An 18546-nucleotide genomic window follows, 5' to 3' on the forward strand; every position below is an offset into this window, starting at 1 on the left:
GGGGAGGGGGGGCGACATTTTAGTAAAAAAAAAAATAAAAAAAGAAGCTTTAAAACCCACAAAAAGAAAAAAAAAAAAAAAAAAAAAAAAAAAAGGGAGGACGGTAAGGAAGCAGAACATCATTCCATGGAGGAATCCAGACTTAATGTTATATCTTCATACCCAACATTCCAGCATTTTAGGCAGGAGGATCATAAATTCAAGGCCAAACTGGGCAAGACCTTGTCTCAAGAAAATGAAAAAGCAAAGTTGTGAGACCTGGAGGCTGGAGCAGCAGTGAGTGGCCCAGCCTGGTTGGCAGCAGTCAGAACTGTTTGGAAGAAAAGGTGGCCTTTGGAACAGAACTCCTGAGTCAAGCAGCAGCCAAACCCTGCAAAGAAACATCTTGAAATATCAACAAAAGTGTGCTTCGTGTTAATGTGTTGTACAAATACCACATTGTGTTGCAGTAGTTTAAGTTCCAACTGTGATAGTCATGTTTTCTGCACCTTAAAGGCACCTTTAAAACAAATAGGATGCTAGGCATGATGGCACATGCTTATGATCACAGCACTAGGTAATCTGAGGCAGGAGAATCATAAATTCAAGGCCAGCCCAAGCTACATACTGAGATACTATCTCTAGAGGCCCAAATAATATGGATATTTTGCATTTCCACGGTACCTATGAACATTGGTACATTTCAGTTTGAAGGTGTTGATGGCCAATGGAAAAGGTCCAAGGAACAAGAGGAAGAAGTATGTTTCATCTAGCCACCCAGGGGTCATTGTGACCAGGCCTCTGTCTCTGTTGTAGACCTGAAGGCTGAAATTGACAAGTTGGCCACTGAATATATGAGTAGCGCCCGCAGCCTGAGCTCGGAGGAAAAATTGGCCCTTCTCAGACAGATCCAGGAAGCCTATGGCAAGTGCAAGGAATTTGGTGACGACAAGGTGCAGCTTGCCATGCAGACCTATGAGATGGTATGGCCCTGTTCATGGCTCCCCACCTACTTCCTATCTAATCCTCGGGGTCTTAGACCCATCCTTCAGCGTGTTGGGCTCTGTTTTGGGTCTGGGAGATCCATAGATTTTTTTTTTTTGCCTTAGCCTCTTTCCTTTCATTGGAACCAGCCTTGTACCTCTCTCCCTTCTTCCTTCCCCCACAGGTGGACAAACACATTCGGCGGCTGGACACAGACCTGGCCCGTTTTGAGGCTGATCTGAAGGAGAAACAGATCGAGTCAAGTGACTATGACAGCTCTTCCAGCAAAGGCAAAAAGAGTGAGGAGGGGGGCGGGCAAGGACCCAGAGGGAGCAGAGCCAGCTCTTCACCGGTGAGGGAGTAGCACCAAGTTGGAACGGGGATAATGAGGACTTAACCCACCTTTCTGTCTCTGCCTTCTGGCTTATCCTTCCTTCCTAGAAGGTCGGACTCAAAAGGAGAAGAAAGCTGCCCGTGCCCGTTCCAAAGGGAAAAACTCGGATGAAGAAGCCCCCAAGGCTGCCCAGAAGAAGTTAAAGCTTGTGCGCACGTGAGTATACCAGAGGACACCCACCTCCTACCCAGCACTGCCTCTTGCCACCTTTCCTGTCTTCTGTGCCAGTAACGCTGTTTATCATTGTGCTGTCTGCTGGGTAGAGAAGAAGCCACGTGCCTCACCACCATCTGCTGCCACCTCTGAGAGCTCAGGTTGTAGCTTCCCTTCCTGCACATGACACTTTCTCTTCCTCTTGGCATGCAGAAGTCCTGAGTATGGGATGCCCTCAGTGACCTTTGGCAGTGTCCACCCCTCTGATGTGTTGGATATGCCTGTGGATCCCAACGAACCCACATATTGCCTTTGTCACCAGGTCTCCTATGGAGAGATGATCGGCTGTGACAACCCAGATGTGAGAACCATTTGCCTCAGGATTAGGGGAGGGGCTCTAAGGGGCGGGAGGAAGTATAAAAGGTTAGTGGCCCATAATGGAAGAGAGGGACCTCAGAACAGGATGGTGGCTAGAGCTGGGGGGCCTTGAGACTTTGATAAGTCTCCAAAAGACTGGAATAAAGGCACTTCTAGGCATCTGTGGAGGGCTTTCCTTTCTTCTTCTACCTTCCCCAGGCCGCTGACTGCTACATTCCATCTTCCCTTTCCAGTGTTCCATCGAGTGGTTCCACTTTGCCTGTGTGGGGCTGACAACCAAGCCTCGAGGGAAATGGTAAGTGACCAAGCTGAGCTGTGGCAGGAGCTGACTATCCCAAAGCCAAGTGGCAGAGGGCACTCACCCTTCACTTTCTCCTTGCCTTGCCCTTCCATGTTGGTTTCTAGGTTTTGTCCACGCTGTTCCCAAGAACGAAAGAAGAAATAGGATTCCTTGGAGTCCATCGCAGATTCTTCCACATCCCCTGACCTAGGCTAGTGGGCAGAGGAATGCCTGTACTGGGGACTGGGGTCCGGGGAGATGTCGACATGCCGTACCAACGGTGCAGTACCGTCATCCCTTCTCCTCCCCCTCCCCACTCCCGGTGCTGAGGCTGCATCCTAAACCCGGTAGGGAGGGTGTAGCAGCCGCTGATGGTATGTGCTCTCATTTCACCCTCTCCTTCAGAGGGAAAGGATCTTGCTCCCTGTCCTTTTGCCTCTATGCTGAGGTTGGTGCTGTATTTCAGAGGGAGGGTCCTTTTCATTCTCCTTGCTTTGTATTTAAGGACTGGGGCAGTGGAGTCTCCTTAATCCTCCCCTCCTTGGCGGGGACTAGGTAGGATAAACTATCTTCTCCATTCTTTTTTCATGGTGAGAAATCCTCTAGATCATTTGGGCTCTGACCTAATTGAAGGGTCATCCCTTCCTGTATGCCACAGGGATTCATCCTGGCCTTGAATGGGAGAGGGGCAAGGTGGAACACAGATAACTCATATGTAAAAGGAGTTTGGGTAGGTAAATAAAAGCTATACATGTTGACCTGCTGTGTTTATTGTACAGACACTTATTTCCATACCTGTGCTAAACATTTCTTGCATTTTCTGGGTTGGATGAGAGGCAACCAGGAGGATGGTTTTCCAGAAGAGGACAAGGAAACCGTGTGTGGTACTTACAGTGAGTGGTACCCACAACTTCTCCACTTGGAGAAGTACCAGAGACCAGAGGTCTCAGAACTTTGTAAATTATGCATCTATTCTCCATGAAACACTTTTCACTTAATTTCCAATAAATCATGTATTTGCATTATATGTGTGTACTGTGTTACTATTGATTTCTAATTTTAAGTACAAAATAGGGAGCTGGAGAGATGGCTCACAGTTAAGAACACTTGCTGGCCTTGCAGAGGACCCACATGCAGCTTACAACCATCTATAATTCCAGTTTCAGGGGATCCAACACCCTCTTCCGGCCTCCAAGGGCACTGCACATGCAGGTGGTGCATATATATGCAGGCAAAGGTGTGCATGCAGCCATACGTATGCCGGCAAACACATAAAAATAAATCACTCTGCAACACCACAACAAATACAAAATAGACCCAAAGCAAATATATTCTTCCCACACCCTGATGAACTGTGTTGGGAGCTGAATATCCAGGGCTGCCAGGTGCAGGCTGCCTGCCCCACCCCCCAGCAGCCAACAGGATATTGGCAAAGCCTATCCTGGTAAACACAGGGTAGTGGCACAGGCAGTTCAGCCCCTGGGGAGCAGCTAAGGGGATATTGGCAAGACCTGTCCTGGCTGACCTGGCCTATATACAGGTCAGTCTCTGATAGTCATTCTCCACGTGCATGTTTTTCTCTTTGTAGTTCTGCTTGGATGGTGCTTATACAGGTACATATTAACGAATGCCAACCGTTTGCAGGTACATGCCTTTGTCTTAGAAGTTGTGCTTGCCTACTGCTGGCGCAAGTGCCTGTGATTAGTGAAACTGATTATTGAAACTGTGTGGTTCAAAAGAACTTGTGGTTTTGTGCTATATTTTTATAGTAGATTCTTTCCTGCTTTAAGGCAAGGTCTAAAAACATTGTCATCCTGCAATAAAGTACCTGCATGGTCATCAGCCTTCAGATCCTCCTGATCCCAGCTGTTTCTGTGTCTTTTTTCCTTCATCCCCTACCCTTCCCACTCAGATTTTAGGATGCCCTGCAGCTAGCTGGACTGCAGCAGAACTCTCTTGGTCCCCTCCCTCTCGGGACATTAAGTCCCTTGGACAAATGAACCGTCCTTATTTGGGTTCACCCTGATCAACCCTGCACTCATTTTCCCTTTGGGCCTGTTTTTTCCCTAGTGATGTCTCCCCTAGCTCTTGCCTAGGTTGTCCCTGCCTTTATTTCAGATATCCCAGCTCTACTGCCCAGAGAGCCCTGCCTGTGCTCACATCAGGGCCTCCATGAGACTGGATGCTTTGCTTCCCTAAATCCAGGTTTATCTTGAATGCTAACACACATCTAGGGTTACTCTGACAGGCGAGGCACTAGGTTCAATCCCCAGCAGCGCAAAGATAAATTCAGAGCAGTACTCATCAGCACAGGGCCTCCTCTGTTGAAGATCCACCTGAGGAGCTGCTGTTGCCTTCCCACTCTACTGCAGGCAACTGGTACAGCGCCCCGGGTAGTCTCGAGGCCTGGCCTCGTACCCGCCTTCTGTGACGTGGCAGCGGCAGCGGTATCCTTACTCCCGAGTTGCCAGCCCGCGACACCGGCTCCGAAGGTTGGCCCGTTGAGGCAGCTTTGGTCTGAAAACGCGGGTGGGTCTTCTCGAGCCATGAGGACACTAGATGCTGGCTTCCTTCTGCTCCTGGAGGGTGAGAAGCAGCCACCTGCCCTGAGACTCACAGGCCTGGCCCCCTGAGAATCCTTTTCCATGGGTTCCAAGGTGGTGGTCCCATTTGGCCACTTGCTGGCTTCGGAGAGGTTGGACCTTTGTCTCTACCCCTAGAAACCTCACATTCTGGTCATCAGGCAGCCCCCAGGCCTTAGTTCACACGGGGCCTACTTGCCAGGCTGGGCTTGACCCCTGGGACCCAGGTATGTTTTGGGGTGCGGTCTCTCCATGTCTTCCCCACCTCCCCGCAGTGCTGCTTCCGCCTGTGACACCTGCCCCAGCTGAGGCGTCTTCTTCGTCCTCCAATCCAGGCAGCCCTCTCTCTTCCCTTGAATATGAACGTTTCTTCGCCTTGCTGACCCCAACCTGGAAGGCAGAGACCACCTGCCGCCTCCGTGCAACCCATGGCTGCCGGAACCCCACTATCCTCCAGTTGGACCAATATGAAAACCACGGATTAGTACCAGATGGTGAGGGGCCAGACCAGTGGGAAAACCGAGGCACCCAGAGAAAACTTAGACTCGAGGCAAAAGCTTTGTGGTCAAGTCGGGGGGGCGGGGGGCGGTGGTGGTATGGCTGGCAGCTCACCCCAGAGCTTGCTCTCGGAGACCTTAACCTGGGTCCTGGCCCTGGCCTTCCCATATTTACCTTCTCTATGAGCTTCCCGTTTCTCAGGTGCTGTCTGCTCCGACCTTCCTTATGCCTCCTGGTTTGAGTCATTCTGCCAGTTTTCTCAATATCGTTGCTCCAACCATCTCTACTATGCCAAGGTGAGAAAGGTTGGATCTGATGACTTAGGGCTGAGGTAGAGGCTGTGGGAGTGGAAAGTTGAAGAAGGGTCCCATCTTTGAATCCATCTTCCCTGCCAGTTTGCCATCATCTGCCTAGATTATGTGTGAATACAGTATCACTTTGGACTGTCATGCAATCTGAACAACCCTTGCTATGAGTATTCTCTGAGGCAGGGATAAGCCCCTCCGTTTCTTCTGAGGGGGTCTCTGATTTTATTCGAGTCAGATGGGAAGAGTGAAGGCAGAGATATAGCTTAAAGGATCCCGACAGGGACCATGTTCCTTCAGCCCTGCCCAAGAACTGCAAAAATGGGACTTGCTTGGAGAGGAAACTGCTGGGGGCAGGAGTGGTCAGCACTTTGGGAAAACCATCCCCATTTTCCTTCTCTCCCCACAGAGAGTCCGGTGCTCCCAGCCAGTCTCCATTCTTTCCCCTAACACTCTCAAGGAATTGGAGTCTTCATCAGAAGTTGCTCCCACCACCATGACCTCTGCCATGGCATCCCATGCTACAGGTAAGACCTTCCAGCATTGGGAGAGCACTATTCCCAGGGCCCCAGATATAAGGCATTGGTGGTAGAGAGAATGATAAATTGGGGAGGAGGGACTTTTCTTTCTTGTTTTTTTTTTTTGTTTGTTTGTTTGTTTGTTTGTTTTTTGGTTTTTTTTTTTTTTGACACAGGGTCTCCTTGTAGCTCCAGCTGGCCTGGAACTCGCTATGTAGACCAGGCTGGCCTTGAACTCCCAGAGATCCACCTGCTTCTGTCTCCCAAGTGCTGAGATTAAAGGCATGAGCCACCATACCTGCCTGGACTTTTGATTCTTACAAAACATGTTAGAGCTCTTCTATCACAGAGTATCTTTCACTATTACTTAGGGTCTTTGCCTGAATCCAATTTTATGTGTACAGGTGTTTTGCCTGCATCACATGTGTGGAATGCCCACAGAGGCCAGAAGAGGGTGTCAGAGCCCCTGAAACTGGAGTTAGGGATAATTTTTAGCTGCCTTGTAGGTGCTGGGAACCGAACCCTTGGTCCTCTGGAAGAACAGTCAGTGATCTTGACTGCTGCTGAGCCCTCTCTCCAGCCTCTGCCTGAATCCCATTTTTCCTAGTTCCAAAGACATTCCAGAATTAAAAGCCCTCCCGGGGAGCTGGAGAGATGGCTCAGTGGTTAATAGCGTATACATCTCTTACAGAGGACCTGGAGTTTAGTTCCCAGCACCCAGGTTCATGGGCTCACAACTACCTGTATCTCTGGCTCCAGGCAATCCACCACCCTCTTCTGATCTGCACACACACACACACACACACACACACACACACAATTAAAAATTAAAAATTAGGGACTGCAGAGATGTCTCCAGCAGTTAAGAGCGTTGGCTGCTCTTGCAGAAGATCAGGGTTTATTTCCCAGCACCCACATGGTAGCTAACAACCATCTGTAACTCCAGTTCCAGGAGATCCAACATCTTCTGGCTTCCACAGGCATTGGTGCACTTAAATACATGCAGGAGAAACACTCATACATTCAAAATAAAAAAATGAATAAATAAAAAAATTTACAGTTAATTTCTTTCTTTTTTTTTTTTTTTGGTCATTTTGAGACAGGGTCTCCCTGTAGCCCCAGCTGTCCTGGAACTCACTATGTAAGGTGCCCGGCAATTTTTTTAATTAAAAAAGAAAGGCCCTCTGGGCCTTTTTTCTTTTCTTTTTTTTTTCTATTTTGAGACAGGGTCTCACTGTAGCCCCCCTCCCCCGGCCTGGAACTCACTATGTAGACCAGGCTGCCCTTGAACTCACAGAGATCCGCCTGCCTCTTCCTCCCAAGTGCTGGGACTATAGGTGTGTGCCATCACACCAGCAAGAAAAGCCCTCTGAGCCTTTTATAAGCTACTGTCTTCATTTTATAAAGTATTTAGACTGGGATTATAGCTTAATACTAGAACATATGCTTAGCATGCATGAGGCCCTGGGTTTGATTCCCAGATTCCCTCTCACCCAAACAGAATTTGTTGCTGGCTATTCAGACTACTTGGTGTTCTCTAGGTGAGGTGGGTAAAAGGTGACATTTGAGCTAGGAGTTAGGGATGAAGTACACTTGTAGGGCAGGTGGGAAGGCCACAGGTACCACCAATACCATGTTTGTCATGGTACTATTTCATTTTGATATTAATATTAGTTTCTTGGTTGGGTATGTATGTATGTTCATGTATGTGTGTACATGTATGTGGAGGCCAGAGGTCAATAATAGATATCTCCCTCAATCACCCACCACCTTTTCATTTTATTTTTTGAGACAGGGTCTTACTATATAGCCCTGGCTGACCTGGAACTCAACATATCGAGAACTCCTCAATATGTAGACTGGCTGCAAACGCATAGAGATCTGCCTACCTTTGCCTCCTGAGTGCTGGGATTAAAGTTGTGTGCCACAACACCCAGCTAGGACCACTTTATTTTTATCTATATTTTTTTAGATTTTTTAAAATTATTTTTATGTTATGTGTATGTGTGTATTGCTGCGTGTAGGTAAGTGCACCCATATCGTGCAATGCCCGCGGAGGACAGAAGAGGCTGTCGGGTGCCCTGGGACTGGAGTTACGGACAGTTGTTGCTGCCATGTGGGTGCTGGGATTTGAACCCCAGTCCTCTACAAGAGCAGTCAGTGCTCTTAACCACTGAGCCGTCTCTCCAGCCCCCTTATTTGTTTATTTTTTAATTTCTTAGCTGGGTTGGAGAGATGACTCATTGGTTAAGAGCACTGGCTGCTCTTCCAGAGGACCAGTTATTCAGTTCCCAGCACCCACATGGCAGCCTCCAGTTCCAGAGGATCCAACGCCTTCTTCTGACCTCCATGGGTATTGCACAATATGGGTGCACTGATATAAATGCAGGGAATACACTCATATACATAAAATTAAAATAATAAATAAAATATTTTTTTAAATGCTGAGCTGTTTTTTCTTTTTGGTTTTTTTTGAGACAAGGTCTCTTTTAGTAGCTCCAGCTGGCCTGGAACTGGCTATGCAGACCAGACTGGCCTCAATCTCACTGAGATCTGCCTGACTCTAGCTCCTGAGGCTTCCACCATCATACCTGGCTGTGTTGTTGTTTATGAGACAGGATTTCATGTGATCTTAGCCTCAGACTCAATAAGTAGTGCCTCCACCTCCTAGGTACTGGGATTATAGGCCTGTGCCATTGTACCACCATATCTCTTTTTCTTTTTTTTTTCTTTTTTTTTTAGTGAGGAGGGTCTCATCATGTAAACCAGACTGGCCAGACTGGCCTTAAACTCACAGAGATCTCCCTGCCTCTGCCTCCCAAGTGCTGGGATTAAAGGTGTGTGCCACCACGCCCAGCTAACTGTGGTTTCTTTAAGGAAAAGAAACCTGACCATCTCTCTCTTTTCGTCCTTGGTCCCTCCTAAACCTTGCTGCAGCAGCCACAGAACGCCAGGCCTTCCAGCCCTGGCCTGAGCGGCTTAACAACAATGTAGAGGAACTGCTGCAGTCATCCTTGTCCCTGGGAGGCAAGGAGCAGCAGACTGAGCGTAAGCCGGGACAAGAACAGCACAAGCAGGAGCAAGGACAAGAACATAAGCAAGAGGAAGGGCAGGAGCAAGAAGAGCAGGAAGAGGAGGAGGAAGAGGAGGAGACCAAACAGGAAGAGGGGCAGGGGACAGAAGAGAGCCTGGAGTCAATGACCAGTCTGCAGACAGACTCAGAGCCTAGGTTTGAGTCTGAATCTTTGTCTTCCAACCCTTCCTCCTTCACTCCCCGGGTCCGAGAAGTGGACTCTGCTCCTTTGATGATGGAGAATATCCAGAAGCTCATTCAATCAGCTCAAGAAATGGATGATATGAATCAAATGTACAAGGAAGATTCCTCCTGGAGAGGCCAAAACTCTGGCAGGTACAGGAAATCGTGACTTCCTCATGGGCCCTGCCATCCCTGCTGCCTTCTTTGGAAATGAGAAGCCCACTTGCCACCTTTGGTCCCAGACCCACTCAGACCTGCTTGAGCTTCACGCACAGCTAGTAATGGCAGTCCTCACCTGTTCTATATCCATCATTGGTTTAAGCCCCACCCTGGGTTCTGGTCTTGTCTCTGGCCTTGATTAGCACTAAAGCCTTCAGAAAGTTATTTCTCCATTTTGTTGTTGTTGTTGTTTTTTAAAGATTTATTTTATTTTGATGTATGTGTGTGTGTGTGTGTGTGTGTGTGTGTGTGTGTGTGTCTTTTTTTATATATATATGTTTTTTTTATGTATGTGTGTGTGTGTGTGTGTGTGTGTGTGTGTGTGTGTGTGTGTGTATGCCATGTGTGTGCAGATGTCTGTGGAGGCCAAAAGAGGGCATTGGATCCCTAGGGACTGGGGTTACAGGTGGTTGTGACCGCTAAAGTGAGTGCTGGGAACAAAACTTGGGTCCTCTGGAAGAGCAGCAAGTGCTCTTACCCACTGAGCCATCTCTCCAACCCCTATTTCTCCATTTTGGACCTCAGTTCCTCATTTGTAAAGCAAGGCAGTTGGTCCAAGGGCCTCTCAGGCTCCACAATGGAGGCCCTCTGCTAAACATACTGAATGCATGTGACCAAGACCAACTGCTCAGTGGTGGGGAAGAGTGGATGTGGTTTTCTCCCCGAGCCCTCTGGCCTGTCCCCACCAGTCTGTACTATCTTCTTGCAGCATCCTGCAGCTGCCCCACATGGACACCATGATAGTGCTGTGCTATTCTATTATGGAGAATACCTGCACCATGACTCCCACAGCCAAGGCCTGGAGCTACATGGAGGAGGAGATCCTTGGCTTCGGGGATTCGGTATGCCCACCATGCTATTTAATGGATACATGCCACTGGACATTCCATGGGCCTGGCACTGTGTGAGCCATGGGTGAGGGGGCTGGGCAAGGAAAGCATGAGACATAGTTGAAGAGATTCCTTGAAAGGACATCTCCAGGCCACCTTAGAGGAAGGCTCAGTACTTAGTCTGGAAGCCAGTCTGATCTGGAATGTATCCTTCAGTCCTTCAAGTTGTTAGGCTGTAAGCCACCCCTTGAATACCATTCGGCATCTTCAGTACCTAGCTATGTCTTAGATTTCAGCTCTTCCCTTCCAGAAGGTTCATAGAATCTGTTCCCACCAAGTCTTGTAATGCCATGGGATGTCAGGCCTGTCATCCCAGCTACTTGGGAGGCTGAAGCAGGAGATCACAAATTCGCCTCTATAGCATGGGCTACAGAGTGATTTCAACTTAGATCCTGTCTCAAAATTTTAAAAAAGTAAAAAGGATTAAAGATGGAGGTTGGTGGTAGAACACTATCTTAGCATGCAGAAGACTCTAGGTACAAGCCCCAGTACCACAAAAACAAAAACAAAACAGCAGAATCTATCTGTATTGGGGTTTTCTAGAAGATCAGAACCAATAGAATTTATATATATAAGGGATTTACTAGACTGACTTGCTGAATACAGTCTGGGTAGTCCATTGATGCCTGTCTCACACGGAAGAGGCCAAGAATCTGGTAGTTGCTCAGTCCATGAGGCTGGATGTCTCAGCAGCCCCAGTCTAGTGCTGAAGGCCTGGAGGATTCCTGGACAGCTGCTTGATCTTCAGTCTGCACTGGAAGCCTGAAGAAACTGATCCTAATATCAGTGAAGAAAATTCAGCAGAGGCAGCAACAGGATCATGAACTCACTAGTGAGAGTGAAGGTTAACAAAGAACGAAGTTTCCTTCTTCCATGACTGTTACCCGGGCTGCCCCCAGAAGTTGCCACTCACATTTAGGGTGGCTTTCCACACTTCAAATGATATGGTCAAGAAAATGCTTCACAAGAGTTCCCAGTGACTTACCTTTTATTTGATTACAGATCCAGTCAAATTGACAACCAAGATTAGCCATCACAAGTTCATCCCTTGTCAAACTTGACACCCAATGACATCTCTTTATGCCATGCTTAATTTCCAAATGAAAACAATAACAAGGTCTTAATTCTGCCTAACACAATATAATGATCCCACATGCACTATAAACATATTGTTTTTAGAATAGGTGGCATCCTTGAGGAATGCTTAGTCTTTTAGTGTCCCATAACTTAAATATGATAATATAGATTTACAACACTTAGCCACTGTTATTATCTCAACCGATGTTACATTACATGATAAATAGAGGAAAGAAAACACAAATATCTGCTTAATATATGTGCACATATGCACAGACATGTTCTTAACAAAATAGAACAGAAATAGTCACGTCAATTACAATTCCTGTTTCTGTAACTGGTTATGTAGCTTTAGCTGATATTTATAACTACCTTCCTCTACTACCCATTTCTTCCTCCCTCAGTGAGCACTTCAGCAGGTCTTTGTTCATTCCCTGGAGGAGTGACCCACACCTTCATCCCTAAAGAGCCTGGACCATTTTTCATCCTGCCTGGATAGAGTTGTAGTTTTCTATTGACCTTAGTCACAGAATGTGGTAACACCAAGAGATGCCATAAAGGAGCTCCTGCACTCCAGACATAATCAACTTACCACCACTGTGGAGAAGCAGTCCGATTTCCCCCTCATAGTCTGGCTCAATCACTCCTCCTAACACTGTTATTCCTTTCTTAGCCTGTGACTTAAGGGCATCACAGCCCAAAGTGGTCAGGAGGAAATTTCAACTTCCAGTTCAATGGAATGTTTGTTGTGCCTCTTGGCAGAAGCACTCCTCCCTCTGGAACCAAAGCTTTCAGGCTTGCGTTGAATAGTGTTGCAGGAACAGGAACATTTTCCTAGTGGGTCTCTAGGGGTGACAGTGAGTGATACCATTTCCATTTCCACACCTTCATTCCTGGACCTGTGAATCCTATCTATAGGAGAAACATCACCATATATTGGACACTGCCTTCTGGAGAACCCTGCCCCAGCCCTCCAGGCTGTTGCCATCTAATTGTTATTGTCTTTAAAAGACAATTGCATTGTTCTATAAAGCCAGCTGCTTCGGGGTGGTAGGGAACATGGCAAGACCAGTAAATTCCATGAGCATGAGTCCATGGCCCAACTTCTTTGGCTGTGAAGTAAGATCCTTGATCAGAAGCAATACCGTGTAGCAATACCATGACAATGAATAAGGCATTCTGTAAGTCCATGAATGGCAGTTCTGGCAGAAGCATTATGTTCAGGAAGGCAAATACATAACCAGAATAAGTATCTATTGTATATATTTGTCCAATAAGGACAAAATACTGCCTTTTCCACAATGGAAGTGGTCCAAGGTAGCCAACCTACAACCAGATCTCTGGCTGGTCACCCAGGGGAATGACGCCATAATCTGTATTAGAGTTTTCTAGAAGAACAGAGCCAGTAGAAAGAATATATGTTGCCGGGCGTGGCTTTAATCCCAGCACTTGGGAGGCAGAGGCAGGCAGATCTTTTGAGTTCATAAAGCAGATCCAATGCCTGTCCTCTTGGAATCCAGTCGGGGAGAAGGAGAAGGAAAATTTGGGGCTGGGGTGTGGCTCAGTGAAAGACTGCTTGTCCAGCATGTCCAAGGTTTGATCTCCAGCACCCCAGTTGGCAGGATGAGATAGCACTGAAAGGAGAATAAGGGAAGAGTACAAAGGAAGAGTACAGGGAACCCACAGCTCTCCGTATTTAGAATGATAGAAGAAGCCAGGCAGGGTGGCGCACGCCTGTAGTCCCAGCACTTGGGAGTCAGAGGCAGGCGGATCTCTGTGAGTTCAAGGCCAGCGTGGTCTACATAGTGAGTTCCAGGGCAGCTGGACCTGCAGGGAGACCCTGTCTCAAAAAGACCAAAAGAAAAAAAAATCTTAAAAAAAAAGAATGAAGGCTGGGCGTGGTAGCTCATGGCCTTTATTCCCAGCACTCAGGAGGCAGAGGCAGGCAGATCTCTGTGAGTTCAAGACTAGCCTGGTGTACATAGTGAGTTCCAGGCCAGCTGGGGCTACAGGGAGACCCTGTCTCAAAACAAACAAACAAACAAACAAACAAAACAAAACAAAAACAACAACAAAAAGGAATGATAGAAGAATGTTCTTTCCAGGAATTTTTTAGATGGAGACCAAAAGAGCGGGCAGGGAGGGCCCCCTTAGAAGGTTCCTAGAAGAGGGGATGGTATGTACAAAGGCTCTGAGCAGCGCGGAGGAATTGTGAGTTCATGAAGGACTCAGAATGAACACACTTTCTTGGTCTTAAGGACCTTGAGCCCCAAAGGGCAGGTTAATATAGAGCCAGCAGTATTTACAAGAGTATGCTCTAGAGAGGTTTCTAGAAACACACAAGCTCAGAGGTCATGGGAGAAAGTCCTATGGATGGCATGCTTGGATTAGGGAACAGAGTCTATTTTACTGGGCTCAGAGTGGCAGAAGACAATTTAAAAAGTTAGGGTACTAATGTAGAAGTTGTGTAACATGTCCCTTGCATGCTGCTGTACAGAGTTAGCAAGTGCTGAACTTGAGTCCAAGCCCTGTTTCCGGCTTCATCTTTGAGGACAATGGGATTAACTGAAGGTGCCACCTGGCCAGATCTTCCTGATAGTACTGAGGATACTCGTTCAGGGCCATTCAGCTAGGAGATGAGTAACTCCACTCTGGGCAGACCTTATAAGAACTTGGCAGTTTTGAGCCGAGCATGGTGGCATGTCTTTAATCCCAGCACTTGGCAGATTTCTGTGAATTCAAGGCCAGCCTAATCTACATAGCGAGTTCCAGGCCAGCAGGGGTTACAGGGAGACCCTGTCTCAACCTACCCCCGCCCCAAAAAAAGAACCTGGCAGTTTTGTTTTGAACATAGGCATTTGATGATGGTGTGTAGGTTTGAGAATTAGAAGGCCTAGATCCATGTTCAACTTTGAGCCATATATTCAACCACTCTGAGCCTTAATTTCTTCATGAATAAATGCAGATATTATTTGTTAGTACTTGAGCTATTAAATGGTTTTGTTTTTGTTTTTAGACAGGGTCTCGCTATGTAGCCCTGGTTGGCCTGGAACTTGCTATGCATACCTGAAACACAAAGGGATCTGTCTGCCTGTGCCTCCTGAGTGCTGGGATTAAAGGCATGTGGTACCATGCCTAACCGTTATTGTGTGGGTTTTTTTTTTTTTTTTTTTTTTTTTTTTTTTTTTTGTCTTTTTGAGACAAGATCTCCCTGTCTCCCCAGTGCACCTGGAACTCACTATATAGACCAGGCTGGCCTTGAACTCACAGAGATCCGCCTGCCTCTACCTCCCAGGTGCTGGGACTAAAGGTGTGCGCCACCACACCTGGCTATTATTTGTTTTTAGACAGGGTCTCCTGTAGCCCAGGTTAACCTGGAACTTGATATGTAGCCAAGATGATCTTGAATCCCTAATCCTTCTGCCGATTCTACTTCCCAAGAGGGTGAACCACTATGCCTGTTTCATTTTTTTGGAGAGCAGCTTATTATGCAGCTTAGGCAAGCCTTCAAATTTATGATCCTCCTGCCTCTGCCTGCCAGCATTATGTCACCTCTGCAAATATTAGTATTATCATTAGTGGAGTGGAGAACAGGATTACGGGTCCTTTTCAGATTGGTTAAGCAAGGGTGATGTGTGTGTCAGCTGATGGGAGATGCCTATCAGTCACTTGGCAAGAATTTGGAGCTTGGGGAAGAAATCTGAGCTAGTGATATAAAAATTTGGGTGCGATCTGCAGGTAAATGAAAATTAACTAGGCTCACAGAAACCATCGCAGAAAAGGGGCCAGAAAGAACTGAGATGAGGTTCCTGAGGAATCCTTGGGAAAGAGGACAGGAATTAAAAACAGAAAGCTAGCAAAGGGCCTTGAGGCAAATGCATCCAACATCCTGGTGGTGGCTCTAGAGGGCTGATACAAGCACGAGGGCAGCCTGCCAAGCCTCAGCCTCTCACTCACACTCCTGTCCCAGGTCTGTGACAGTCTTGGACGGCGACACACAGCTGCCTGTCCCCTCTGTGCATTCTGTTCCCTGAAGTTGGAACAGTGCCACACTGAGGGCAACGTGCAACGGCAGCAGTGTGATGCTTCCCACAAGACATCCTTCATCAGCCCCTTGCTCTCAGCCCAGAGCATATCCACCGGCAACCAGGTACCTCACTGGGCAGGCTGCAGTGGGGCTGTGGGAAGGAGGCTTGGAGGGAGGGAGACATGTGCCTCTCACTTGTCTTCTGTGTATAGGCAGGGATCCCGGAAGGAGGCCGCTTTTTTGGGCTAGATATGTACGGTGGGCTCCGCATGGACTTCTGGTGTGCCCGGCTTGCCACAAAGGGCTGTGAAGATAACAGAGTCTCCAGCTGGCTCAAGGCTGAGTTCCTTAGCTTCCAGGAAGGGGATTTCCCCACCAAGGTCAGACCGTTTTCTCCAACCTCAGCTCCCAACCTCACCAGGTTCCTTCCAGGTTTTCTTGTTCTGGGAAGCCCAAGGATGAGGAAAGAGTTTAAGATTAGTCCTCAGGGATATCCTGCCATTCTTCAACAGACCACTGCATACCCTTCCCCAAGTACAGTAGGGTTACATTGGATAAAGTAATAGGAACCCTGCCCAGTGGGAGACAAGAGATGGAGATACAGGTTCTAGTCCCAGCTCTGCCAGTTACTTGCTGAGTGGCTTTGGTCAAGTCTCTGCCTACTCCAGGCCAAAGTTCTGTTCACTGCTACAGTAAAATATTAGAAGCCACCCAGCCCTGTGATGCCTGCCTCCCTGCTTCAGCCTGACAGCCTTCTTCTCATCTCTTCCAGTGCTTTCCCCACATCAGCTCATTTCTCCTCTTCCAAAGTTACCTCCTCCAGGGAGTTAATTACCTATTGTTGCTGAGAGCCAGGCCCCACCCCTCCTGTGGTTTGATAGGAGGAGCCCAGGCAAGGAATAGAAGTAACTTCCCAAAAGTGCTGGTTCGGGCTGTGGGTGTGACTGTGTGGCAGAGCACCTGCTTGGCATCCTTCTCTCTAGCATGAAGAGATAAGAAAAAAAGAAAGGCTGGGAGTTGAGCTAAGGACTGTTCCCTTATGCGATGTATGGTGGGCGCTGCATGGCTATTCTTGTACTTGGACCCCTAAGATCCGGAAGAACCTCAGGAAATATCTCGGCCTCCTCCATAGATCTATAGACAGGCAGCGAAGGTTCACAGAGTAGTGAATGATCCACTGTTATCCATTAGAGACTCTCTGCCCTCCCCCCTCACTCATCACCAGAGTAATTGGACCACTAATTGGGTCACCTTCCTGAGTTCTACACTTTGTGTGTGTATGTGGATGGAACCCAGGGCCTTGGGTATACTAAGCCTGCCCTTGGCCATTTATCTGCTCCCTCCCCCAGCTGATGTGCTGGACCCTTGACCATCTCTCTCTATTCACTCCCAGTAAACTGACCAATAGGGCAGGCCCTTCTGATTCTCCCCACCTCCTGACTGTTTCCCAGGTGGGTGGGAGGACAAGGGTAGAGGGAGAAGAGGCCTGTTCCTCAGAGAGAGAGAGAGTCGGGGGCACCCCAGGTATGTAAGACCTGGTTCCTTGCCCAGGTCTGCTATTATCCATACTCTAGGGACTGGTGACCTGTTAGTATTCTGATATCTTGTTCCCTTCCCTGACTCCGGGTTTAGGTTTGTGACACAGACTATGTCCAGTACCCAAATTACTGTTCCTTCAAAAGTCAACAGTGCCTGATGAAAAACCAGAACCGAAAGGTAAGCAATCCTCCACCCATCTACCTCCCACCAACCCCTTAGTCAGCCACCTAGGACAGTCTGTTCTGAGTCCCTCTTTTCCAGAAACTGGGCTGTGGAGAGCAGTTCCCTACTTGCATCTCTGGGGCAAAGGCCTCCATACAGTGCCTCTTCCTCTTCTCAGTTTTGGAGTGAGCCAGGCTCCCTCAGAGGGCAGGGGAGGCTAGCATAGATAAGAGGGATGGGTCTTGAGGGCACCACAGGGAGAACCCTCAGCTGGCCTGGGAACTGGATGGTGACTTTCATTCTGGCCTTCTAATCTTACTCATCGGGTAGTCTGGAATAAGATACTTCCTCCCTGAGTCTTAGCTCATTTCCTAAAGGAGGTTGAACTACTTAAAAACCGCCATCCAAGTTTCTGTCTTCCCTCTACTACCTATGCCTGCTTCTGACACCTCCTTACCTCATGCTTCTTGTGTGCCTCTGAGACACAGAACCTATGTATATATCCCTTGTAGGTGTCCCGCATGAGATGTCTGCAGAACGAGACATACAACGTGTTGACTCCGGCTAAAAGTGAGGACATTATACTTCGATGGAGCCAGGAGTTCAGCACTTTAACTCTAGGCCAGTTCGGATGAACTGGGGTCTGTGCTGTCCCCACCCTAGCCCTTCCTTTCTACCTTTTCCATTGCTTTTAGACCTCATCTGTCAGTTGGCTTCTAGGTGCCCCTCACAGGTCTCTTACCTGGCCCCTACTCACATTTTCCTTGGGTTGGGACAGCAGTCCCAGAGAGGTCTGTGATGGGAACTCCATCTGCTGAAGAACATATTTATATAAAGTGTTTATTTTCAGCCTGTGTACTCTGTTTTGGTATGATCCCCATCTTCAGCAAGACTACCTTACTCTCTGAGAATCTATCTCCAGCTCTTAATTTTAGGGATCCACCTGCAGGTAAAAGGATGTCATGGGAATGGCATTCAGGGAAGAACCCTCTGCCAGGAGAAGCAGCAGACCTAAGCAATCAAGGAGTTAACTGAAGAGGGGCGTGGCTGGGATCTGAGGGGTTATGTGGATTGTGAGGGCATGTAGGTCTTCATTTCTGAAGCTCTGGGCTTCATGAGTTCAGACTGAGTGTAGGATTTTCTTACTTTTTAAAAATTATCTATCATCACCAGGCGTGGTGGCGCATGTCTTTAATCCCAGCACTCGGGAGGCAGAGGCAGGTGGATCTCTGTGAGTTCAAGGCCAGCCTGGTCTACATAGTGAGTTCCAGGCCAGCTTGGGGCTACAGGGAGACCCTGTCTCAA

At 47.9% G+C, this 18546-nt stretch overlaps 2 protein-coding genes across 5 annotated transcripts in view; both read left to right on the forward strand.

Moving 5' to 3' along the window:
• Positions 1-2926, forward strand: part of Ing4 (inhibitor of growth family member 4) — a 10598-nt gene extending 7672 nt beyond the window's left edge. The window contains exons 3-8 of one of the 4 annotated variants that reach the window (XM_008825398.3): positions 796-962; positions 1148-1262; positions 1405-1513; positions 1724-1871; positions 2122-2183; positions 2294-2926. In XM_008825398.3, coding sequence (XP_008823620.1) covers positions 796-962; positions 1148-1262; positions 1405-1513; positions 1724-1871; positions 2122-2183; positions 2294-2333 — 641 coding nt within the window. In that variant the 3' untranslated portion in view covers positions 2334-2926. The remainder of the gene's footprint in view (positions 1-795; positions 963-1147; positions 1263-1404; positions 1514-1723; positions 1872-2121; positions 2184-2293) is intronic. The other 3 variants (XM_008825399.2, XM_017796184.2, XM_008825400.3) reach the window with 3 other exon arrangements.
• Positions 2927-4679: 1753 nt separating this feature from the next.
• Positions 4680-18058, forward strand: Acrbp (acrosin binding protein). Its single transcript, XM_008825402.3, has 10 exons — positions 4680-4754; positions 5026-5244; positions 5450-5544; positions 5963-6080; positions 9012-9480; positions 10256-10388; positions 15484-15663; positions 15753-15920; positions 17173-17256; positions 17754-18058. The coding sequence occupies exons 1-10, from the start codon at positions 4715-4717 to the stop codon at positions 17874-17876; spliced, it is 1629 nt and encodes a 542-aa protein (XP_008823624.1). The 5' UTR covers positions 4680-4714; the 3' UTR covers positions 17877-18058.
• The last annotated feature ends 488 nt before the right edge of the window (positions 18059-18546 follow it).

The sequence above is a fragment of the Nannospalax galili genome, unplaced genomic scaffold (genome assembly GCF_000622305.1).
Source record: "Nannospalax galili isolate Female #2095 unplaced genomic scaffold, S.galili_v1.0 scaffold589, whole genome shotgun sequence".
In the NCBI taxonomy this organism is placed as follows: domain Eukaryota; kingdom Metazoa; phylum Chordata; class Mammalia; order Rodentia; family Spalacidae; genus Nannospalax; species Nannospalax galili.

Coding starts and splice junctions, on each gene's coding strand:
- Acrbp (XM_008825402.3), top strand. CDS start 4,715: ATGAGGACACTAGATGCTGGCTTCCTTCTGCTCCTGGAGG. Junction 9,481..10,255: donor AGAGGCCAAAACTCTGGCAG/GTACAGGAAATC, acceptor ATCTTCTTGCAG/CATCCTGCAGCTGCCCCACA. Junction 15,664..15,752: donor GCATATCCACCGGCAACCAG/GTACCTCACTGG, acceptor TTCTGTGTATAG/GCAGGGATCCCGGAAGGAGG.